Source organism: Bos indicus x Bos taurus, chromosome 5 (assembly GCF_003369695.1).
Source record: "Bos indicus x Bos taurus breed Angus x Brahman F1 hybrid chromosome 5, Bos_hybrid_MaternalHap_v2.0, whole genome shotgun sequence".
Taxonomy (NCBI): Eukaryota; Metazoa; Chordata; class Mammalia; order Artiodactyla; family Bovidae; genus Bos; species Bos indicus x Bos taurus.
The window spans coordinates 31746424-31756345 of NC_040080.1; the positions used below are offsets into that span (position 1 = coordinate 31746424).

Genomic DNA, 9922 nt, shown 5'->3' on the forward strand with positions numbered 1-9922 from the left:
TACCTGTTTGGTATACAAGTCTGGGATTCAAAGGAGTCGTTAAAATTTTTTAGAAATGATTAACTTGGTAACCTGAGAAACAATTTCCATTCATCTGGTTAGATGCATGAGTCTTTTGTTTAAGATTTGTTGTTGTTTAGGTGCTAAGTTGTGTCTGACTCTTTTGCAACCCCATGGACCGTAGCCTGCAAGGCTCTTCTGTCCATGGGATTTTTCAAGCAAGAATAAAGTGGGTCGCCATTTCCTTCTCCAGGGGAATCTTCCCAACCCAGGGATCGAATCCAGGTTTCCTACATTATAGGCAGATTCTTTGTCATCTGAGCCACCAGGGAAGCCCATAGAACATTCCAAAACTTGGAATGAAATGAAATCAACATGAAATTTTAAAAACATAGTTCCTTTGGAATAACAGATCTCAAAGAGAGGGACCCTCAGAGGTGAGTATCAACACTGTGTGATGTCTCTTTCATGACTCTAAAAATGAGTGTTTTTTTTCCTTGAGCTTTCATTAGGGATAATTTTGTGAAAGAGAAACTGCAAAACTACAGTGAATACAAGAAAATATTTTAATAAAATATTCACTATAATGGAGGCTCTTAAGAAGTGAGAAGCCAAAAGAAGTAGATGTCCCTTTGGGGAATTCAGTCCTAAGTGAGACAGGAATGTTCTTAGCTGTTCTCCAAAGCTCTTTGCCTGGTTCTGCCAACAGGTGGCCATGAAGGGGACAAAGAAACCTCTGGAGGTCACTGTGAAGAACCAAGTGAATGAACAGAATCTACTTAGAAGTGATTAGAGCTAAGCAGTTTTTCTGTGGGAAATCCAAAAATAAATTAGCAAGTTTCTGTTCATGTTTTCAAGAGCCTGAATGAGAAGTTAACAGGAACTTTCATTCATCAATCATATTGTGGGGTGATTTCTAGCTTTGAAACATCAAGCCTTACACTGCAATAAGCTGATTTAACAGAATAGGAATTTTGGTTTCTAGTTAGATTCCATTATGTTCATGTAGGAACATGATTAGAATTGAACTCAGTTGTTGTTTTCCAATTTCACAGATGTTCCTGCCTAACATTTAAGTGCAATTTTCCTAATACTATTTCTCCTCATAATATACAATTTGAGGAATAAATACAATCCAATATTTAAAAATTAATCAGCAAAATAAACAAAAAAATAAAAAAGGAACCAAGCAGTTTTTGCCTCAAGCTTTTTACCTGGTGCAGTTTTAAAAAGAGAGGGAAAAGGAGATAGGAAAAACACAGTTTGGGGTCCTCTTGCCCATTCTATCCCTTTTCCAGGGTGAACCATAGAAACAGACATCTGTGATGTCACCCATTAAGCATTTCAAGCAGTATCATTTCTTGATCCACTTTTATATTCAAGGTCTATTACTATTCGTGTAATTCCTGTGTTTCAAGTGGACAGAAATGAGAGCATTTCCTCTGCATAACCTAAGCCTATCACTTAGGGTGACAGGGTGATATTGCAAGGGTGAAGCAAGTGTAAGACAGGAACCCTCCACCTTGTGAGTTACCATTTATTGACACAGAAAGTGCTGCTGTTGGAATATGCGTATCATTTAGTGTAATAAGATAAACAAGGACAAACTATTGTGTTTCAGCTCCAGTGCAATGTCCATGCCCTGCAGAAACTCTTCAACAGTGGATCAAAGACTTTCTGGGGGTTGTCTTGCTGTCAGGATTCGGAAGTGTTCTGATTTCCCTCTGGAGTCATAAATTGCACCTTGGGCACCATGAGGGAAGAATTGTTCCGGCGGATGGAATTGTTCCTCCTCATGGAATTGTTTCTTCTCATGGAATTGCGCTTCCTTAGAGAATTCTGGTGGGACAATTCACTCTTCTGGAGGGTCTGGATAAGGATGGAAGGCTTCTCGTCCAGCTCTCGGGCACTGCACCTTGGAGCAGCTACTTTCACGGTGTTGCCGAATTTGGAGTAATCCACAGAGTACACGCCTTCCTCCTCGGTCACGATGGACACGAAGCGATGGCCCCACTGGATCTCCTCAGCAATGTAGGAGGTTCTAGCTTGTGTAGTAATGCCAGTAGTTTCGACCACTCCTTCTAGAATCACGATGACCTCCAGGTCTTGGTTGGCCAGGTCAGTGGCCGAGATATCGTACAAGGGGCTGCGCTTGTCAATCACATGGCAGATGATCAGAGGGGCCACCAGGAAAATGTTATTACTCTCAAGTGGGTTGTCAACAGGAATGTCCAGTTGGTGAATAGGTACCACCTCGCCTTCTGGGGTCGTGGTTTTCTTGACCACTTGGATGCGCACAGAGGCACTGATGATCATGCTTTTCCTTAGGTCCCCAACGCGGAACATGAAACACAGTTTGCCATTTCGGACGGCGATTACCGCATGGCGGCTGAAAATCAAGGTTTCTGCCCTTCGGTGAGCCTGGGCTGTTTTCATGAAAATGCAGCCCAACATGACTGCATTGATGATCAAACCCACAATGTTCTGTAGAATCAGGACTGTGATAGCCAGAGGGCATTCCTCAGTCATCATTCTCCCTCCAAATCCAATTGTCACTTGAACTTCAATGGAGAAGAGGAAAGCAGAGGTAAAAGACCTGTAAGGAATGAGATCAGAAAACAGTGCCATCAGTTCAGATTTTTGAATCATGAAATAACACATGAAGCTGAATTTTTCATGTTCTTCTTTCAAAGGCTAATTTTTTTTCATAAGTATTGTTGATTAACAATTTTGTGTTACTTTCTGGTATACAGCAAAGTGATTCAGTTATATATGTTCTTTTTCAGATTCTTTTCCATTATTGGTTATATAATATTGAGTATAGTTCCTCATGTTATACAGTAAGTCCTTGTTGGTTATCTGTTTTATATATAGTAGTATGTATATTTTGATCCCAAACTCCTAATTTATTCCTCTCCCCTCCTTTCGCCTTTGGTAACCATAACCTGATTTTCTACATCTGTGAAACTAGTTCTGTTTTGTAAAGAAGTTCATTTGTATCATATTTTTAGATTCCACATATAAGCTATATCATGATATTTGTCTTTCTCTGTCTGGCTTACTTAGTATGAGAATCTCTAGGTTCATCCACATTGCTGCAAATGGCATTATTTCATTCTTTTTTATGGCCGAGTAATATTCCATTATATATGTATATGTCTGCGTGTGTGTGTGTGTGTGTGTGTGTATACTACATCTTCTTTATCCATTCACCTGTTCATGTCCAAAGGCTATTAAATACTTTTGGAAACACTAGCCAACTTAATGTATCAAATGCCCTATTCTAAACACAAGCACTTGTTCATTTTCTCTCTTATCTGCATGTATCATTGTGAAATACTTCACTTTCACAAGTGAAAAGTGAAAGTGCAAGTGGCTCAGTCGTGTCCGACTCTTTGCAACCCCATAGACTATACAGACCATGGAATTCTCCAGGCCAGAATACTAGAAAGCATAGCCTTTCCCTCCTCCAGGGGATCTTCTCAACCCAGGAATCGAACCCAGGTCTCCCACATTGCAGGTGGATTCTTTACCAGCTGAGCCACAAGGGAAGCTCAAGCATACTGGAGTAGGTAGTCTATCCCTTCTCCAGGGGATCTTCCTGACCCAGGAATTGAACCCAGGTCTCCTGCATTGCAGGCAGATTCTTTACCAACTGAGCTATCAGGGAAGCCCTTCACTTTCACAAAGGCATAGTTTATTTTGTTAAACTCCTTCAAGCCAATGTTTATTATTTATTGCCAAGCTGTGTTTAAGTGACTCAAGTTATATGGAACATACTGAGTGCTGAGTGAACTTTTTATTATTTACAACCTTTAAAATCATATTCATTAGTGAACACTATGTACCTTATATAGAGAAAGCACAGTGCAAAAGAGTGGTACAAAACATGTCCTTCAAAATACTAGTATTTTTAAATAAAAAAAGAATGCTGTGCTATTTGGAACCAAACATGTTTTCTTATTGATTGTTTCATTTTGTTCTCTAAGTGATCTAGAGAATGCTGATGCTTTTACAGGAAGGATTTGAGGTAAAGATTATTAAGTGACTATGTCAAGATCATAATTAATAAGGACACAAATCCTCTCATTTCTGGCCTAGTTTCTGAAAGAGACACAAGGAAGGGGCCAACATGTGTCAGGATTTTCTTGGGAAGATTTTTCAAACTGTGCTTCTCTTCCTGATCACAGTGTAAACACTGATTTGGTAGTTTAGGGTGGACCTGCGCAAGGCTTTTGAAAAGCTTGCAGATAATTCTGATTTATCTCCCCAGTTGAGAAGCACCACATTTGGTCATTTTTCTCTTTAATTTATTCACTTAAGTACATAACCCTTACTGCTGTGGCTTCTTAATAGAAACAGTGTTAGTCATGTCTGCCCTCCACTCCAATTTCAAACTTCTCTAATTTTATAGATGATAGGTTAACTGTCAAAGCATTAGCTGTTTCTTAATGCCACACACAATGAGTGAGCAAAATGTTTAAATATTTGGGTTCTGAATATACACACTATATTTTGGTGGGACACCATGAATGGTAAGCAAGCACACATAAGATGATTTTTTTTTTCTACTAGGCTCATAATCAGGGATTTTTATTTTTTATTTAATTGAAGCATAGTTGATGTCGCAGATGATTCCTTTAACTTTTAAATGAAAAAGTGCCTTTTTTATCCTTTCTGTTGCTAAAAAGATTCATGGAAAACGACAACGATTGCTTTTTGCACTAGCTACAAACAAGATATACTGTATAAACCAAAACCATGGCAAAGAATAAGAAGAGACCCCAGAGAAGGGGCACGGACACAACACTGATTTCTGATAATGTATACATACTTCGATCCCCTGGAGAAGGCAGGCACCCCACTCCAGTACTCTTGCCTGGAAAACCCCATGGACTGAGAAGCCTGGTAAGCTACAGTCCATGGGGTCGCAAAGAGTAGGACACGACTGAGCAACTTCACTTTCACTTAATACATACTTCAGGCTTTCCCAGTGGCTCGGTGGTAAAGAATCTGTCTGCCATTGCAGGAGATGCAGGTTCGATCCCTGGGTCAGGAAGTAGGAAATAACAACCTGAAGTAGGAAACAGCAACCCACTCCAGTATTCTTGCCTGGGAAATCCCATGAACAGGGGAGCCTGACAGGCTGTAGTCCATGAGGGTCACAAAAGAGTCAGACACGACTTAGCAACTAAACAAACATACATGCTTCAGGGAGCAGTGATATGCCCAGATGTTTCATTTTAATGGCTTAAGAGACTATTCATATGCGATTTGTGTATGTTATTTATTTATGAAAGAACTTGCTTCCAAACATTATATGGTGCAAGACTCAGCCTTTTAATGAACACCTGTTGTGCTAAACAACCTCAAGAGATGGAAGTGTTTAGCTTCTGGTTTGTTCTGCTACAGAGGGAGTTAGGTTGAATAAGAAGAAGAAATACGTTGGTTTACTTTCTGACTAATGTTAGAAAGTCATTACATGAAAGGGAAGGTGAACCATCCTAGAAGGAGAAATGTTAAATATTATTTGGATACACTAGAAAATGTTCATTATAATAAGTTATTTTCAGTTTTGATGACAAGGTGGGACACTGAACTTATGAAAGGAAAGGAAATGCAAACAAATTAGACATATTATTAGTCATGTTTTAAATATCCTTTGGGGAAAAAATAGAAATTTTTCTGTTTCTACTTTTTTTTGGTGAAAAAGTATTATGTACAGTTGGTTATGATTAAAATTTTTATTGCACCACAATATTAAAATAAAACCAGTAAGATTTTTAACATTAAAAGATGTTCAATAATATTTTTTAGGTAAGAAGTAAAATTTAAAATGTTAAAGTTAAATCAACTTCAATAAAAAGTTTAAAAATGTTTAGATAGTCATCTAATTAAAAATGAATAAATAAAATGCTAAAATTGTCACACTGCTAAAATCAAGTTTCTTTCATTGTATCTGCAACACTATTTCTCACAGTGAATTGAATGTTCACACCAGCAGGAATCCATCAGAAGAATGAACATACCTCAAAACACCTCTTGTTGAACAATAAAAGCTAGCAGTAAAACAGCTTTTAATAACCAGAGCACTCTGTCAAGTTATTTTACAAAATCACTGAAAATATCTCCCTTGTAATGACATACCTTTAATCAATTGCCTAATGAGTTTTTCCACAAGGAAAGCCAGTATTTTCATCTTGTGAATAAAATCTGTCATTTATTTTTCAAGGTTTATTATGTCTGTTTCTTTTATCTCATTTTATGTGGGTCTACTTCAAGTTTATTAAAAGTGTACCTTGATAGGAAAATGATTCACCATAGCAGTGCCAATAAATTTCTTAAAGAGAAATATTATAATGATATCTGACCTATACATATCTGTTAAACATAGTATCTTGTTTCCTTTATATTTGGTATACTGATGATCACGTACATTTCTTTCCCTGTATTTTCTTTGAGACAATAGTTTGTGACAAGTTTAAGTCAAGAAAATATTATCTAACTCGATGGTAAAGGCAATGGATCAATTCAATTTGGCTCTCCTCAAAATTTGAGCTGAAATCTGTGGTATGTGATCTCTGTGACAAATATTACATGCCCATTTTGATAACCTGGCATCGCAACTAGTCAGGGAAGGGAAGAATGGGCAAGTGTACAGGCTGGGTTTCTGCTTCTTGCAATGGTATGCTAATTTCACATTTCAGGATCAGCAAAGGTTTTATTCTTTCCAGTTTCCTGACAGAACGGTGCCTGTTCAAGTTCCTTTGTTTTATGAATTCTGTGAATTTGGGATATTATTCAAAAAATGTCCTGGAAAAATTGCTAGTATTATTACAAATATTTCTATGCAGGAAGAATATTTTTGCAATTGATGTTATCTTTTTCCATCTTTAAACAAAAAAATTAAGAGACAAATCACCCCCAAGTAAATGTTCTTAGGCCATGTGAAAATATGAGAAGAGAATCACTGAAACCAAATTCACTTATCTTTGAAATATTTATGATGTAAGAAAAAAAAATCAGGGCAATCTAAGAACTGCCTTCCTATCCTACTAAAACTTTTAGAGAAAACCACAATGTTGAATCACTTCTACGTAATCTCTTCCATCAAACATTTGCACCAATTTCTATCAAAGATCAGCTTTTTTCTAGTTCCGAATGTTAACGTAACTTTTAATTTTGGAATTAAAGCAGGCAATCAGCTATTCAAGATCATCTTGATAAAGAAGGGCTTAATATTTATTTCATTTCTGGTAGATTTATTTTTTAAATTTAGATCCCCTCTCCACCAGTGTTTTCCTAATTTTTTTCATTATTTCTGAAAATGTCATGGGAAGAGAAGTCATGGAACATTACTAGCATTTGCACAACATTTTTTGTTGATCAGAGATATTTCCTTTTGGATACTGGAACTATGGACAGCAGCTTTTCAGATGGACAACTAAATGTGTGCTTTTTTTTTTTTTGAGGAAGGCACTCAGTGAAATCCTTTTTAAATAACCAGTATAATATTTTCAAGGCTAGCCCAAGGAATTGAAACTACATTTTCAAAGCCTCCTCATCCAAGGCTGCACCCCCCCCCCAAAATTTTAATACATCAGATTCGGTTTTTGTTTTGTTATGTTTTTATTTTTTTGTTTCTGAACATACTAAAATAAAGTCTTTAGTTCACTGTCAACAAAACAAAGAGAAGACAGAAAGGGCAATTTCATCTATTTTTCTGTACTGCCTTCCACCCCGCCTCAGCCCGACGCCTTCTTACCTGACGTTAGTCACACACACGGTGGACTCCAAGCCACTTTTCTCCATCCCGCTTTTCTCCATGTAAGCATAGATGTCCCCGTGGGCAAAGGCCACCAGCCACCACATGATGGCGAAGAGCAGCCAGCTGCAGAGGAACGACATGGTAAAGATGACCAGGGTGTGGCGCCATTTCAGGTCCACCAAGGTGGTGAAGATGTCCTGGAGAAACCGTCCTTGCTCCCGGATGTTCTTGTGCGCCAGGTTGCAAGCCCCGCTCTTGGCGATGAAGCGGGCCTTGGGGAGGCGGTCCCGGATGCGCGGTTTGCGCAGGTTCTCCGCCGCGATGCGCGCCAGCACATACTCCTCGGGGATGATGCTCTTCCTGGCCAACATCGTCCCGTCACCATAGCCAGCCTAGGCACCTGTCTGCGACCTGCCTCTCCTTCCCTCGAGACCCGTCCTGCGGGAGGGAAACCAAGATTAAGAACTACCCACCCCACCACCCTTCCTCGACTCTTCCGAACTTGCATGGAGGGGTGTGTCTATATCTTACAGGTGGAGTCCAAAGCTAAAGGTATGATCTTATAGTGCTTGAGTTCTTAGATCTCGGGAAAATTACTTGGTCTGAACCAGAACTGTTTTAATAGTCCTTATTGTTTTGAACACTTAAGGGCACAACCTTAGTTAAAATCAGGAGCCTTCCTGTAAACAGCAGCTTTAATGGTAATTCTGAGATTACCCGCGTCTGTAGATTACTGCAAAAACCCAAGCGCACCGCGACAGCGAGGAAAACTGAGGCCAGCTTGGTATCACGATCTATTTAGTAAACTATTCACATGATGTAGCAATATTAAAAGTAGAGAGAGGGAATTCTTTTTCTGTTATTTTTAGAAGTAGGCAAAGAAAAGGCCGTAGACACTCCTGCACAGTATAAATAACTCGGCAAAATAATAAGCAGTGTGCTATGTAATTTTACGAAGATGTATTTTACATTTGAAAGAAGTATGAGTTGCATTTTAAAAAAAAATTTCCATTTGAACTCATAATGTAATAACTTGAACTTCTTTATGACAATGGGATCAACCATACAAGCTGCAGGAAAAACCCGGATAACAGCCTGCCCACTGCGTAAAGAGTTCATTAAAAGAATGTGCCCCGAAAATCCCTCCGACGCTGTCAACCTTTTAAATCTTTTGCGGGTACGCACTCAGCCTCCCCTCCCCTCCCCCGGAGGAGTGTTGAAACTTACAGACTCCGGGCCGCTGGCTGGGCGGCCGCAAGTCCTCGCACTCGCCGGCCGGCCGCGGACAGGTCCCTTGCTGTCCCATCTCCGTGCGCAGGAACGGTAGCTGCGACTGCTGAAGGGACCGATCCGGGGCCGCGTGTCCTAGGGAGAAGAGTTAAAGTAATAAAAGGTGCAATTGAATCTGCACCCACTGGGGCGGGCTGGAGGAAGGGGGATGGTTGTCGCTCTTCCCCCTCCCCCTGCTCGGCTCTGGCCCTGGGCTGCTGCCGGGGGTGGAGGAGGGGTTGCGGGGAGAGGAGCTGAGGGTGATGCTCCACAAATCAGTCTCCCAGTTCGGGCTTTGACGCGCGCCAGCCCTCTGAGGCAGCCGAAATTCCGAGATGGGGGCGGGAGGGGGTGGCGGGGGGAGGCGAGTCCGGGAGAGTTAGCGAACCAGCCTGGGGGAGGGGCGGCGGGGAAGGGCGGGGCCTGTAGAACCGGCTCTTTCTCCAGTAGCCGAGACCCCCTGCCGCCAGCATGAATTTGAAAGGCTCCCAGCGCAGAGGAGAGAATTTAGAGTTCGAGTGCATTGACGTAAAGAGATTTTTTTTTTTTTTTTTAAACCTGGGTAGGTAACTATGCTACTTCAGATCGAGTAAAACCAGAGATAGAGATCAGCAAATATTCTTCAGAGGCGTCCGGGCTATGTGCACATGTGATTATTTACATTAAATTTCCGTCTGGTAGGGATGATCCAAGTAGAAGATGTTCTGAAACCCACTTTGTATATTTCTTCACCAGCCAAAGCTGGTTCTCAGGGAATAACACACACACACACACACAACTGCGACCAAAAAAAAAAAAAAAGTAGAAGAAAAAAAAACCCACTCAAAGTCTCTTCCAATAAAAAAATTTTTATCCTGAACAGGGACTGCTGTCAACACTTTAGAA

General features: G+C 40.2%; 1 protein-coding gene across 1 annotated transcript; it reads right to left on the reverse strand.

Moving 5' to 3' along the window:
* Positions 1 to 1519: 1519 nt before the first annotated feature.
* Positions 1520 to 9357, reverse strand: KCNJ8 (potassium voltage-gated channel subfamily J member 8). The gene is made up of 3 exons (XM_027541503.1): positions 8996 to 9357; positions 7766 to 8206; positions 1520 to 2596 (listed from the first exon to the last, which is right to left on the reverse strand). Exons 2-3 carry the CDS (start codon positions 8137 to 8139, stop codon positions 1696 to 1698), a joined length of 1275 nt encoding a protein of 424 aa, XP_027397304.1. The 5' UTR covers positions 8140 to 8206; positions 8996 to 9357; the 3' UTR covers positions 1520 to 1695.
* Between the last annotated feature and the right edge of the window lie 565 nt (positions 9358 to 9922).

What these genes read in the sequence shown, in the direction of transcription:
- KCNJ8 (XM_027541503.1), bottom strand. Translation starts at nt 8,139, where the DNA reads ATGTTGGCCAGGAAGAGCATCATCCCCGAGGAGTATGTGCTGGCGCGC. An exon ending in GTGTGTGTGACTAACGTCAG is followed by an intron (nt 2,597 to 7,765) that starts GTAAGAAGGCGT and finishes CATTCCTTACAG; the next exon opens with GTCTTTTACCTCTGCTTTCC.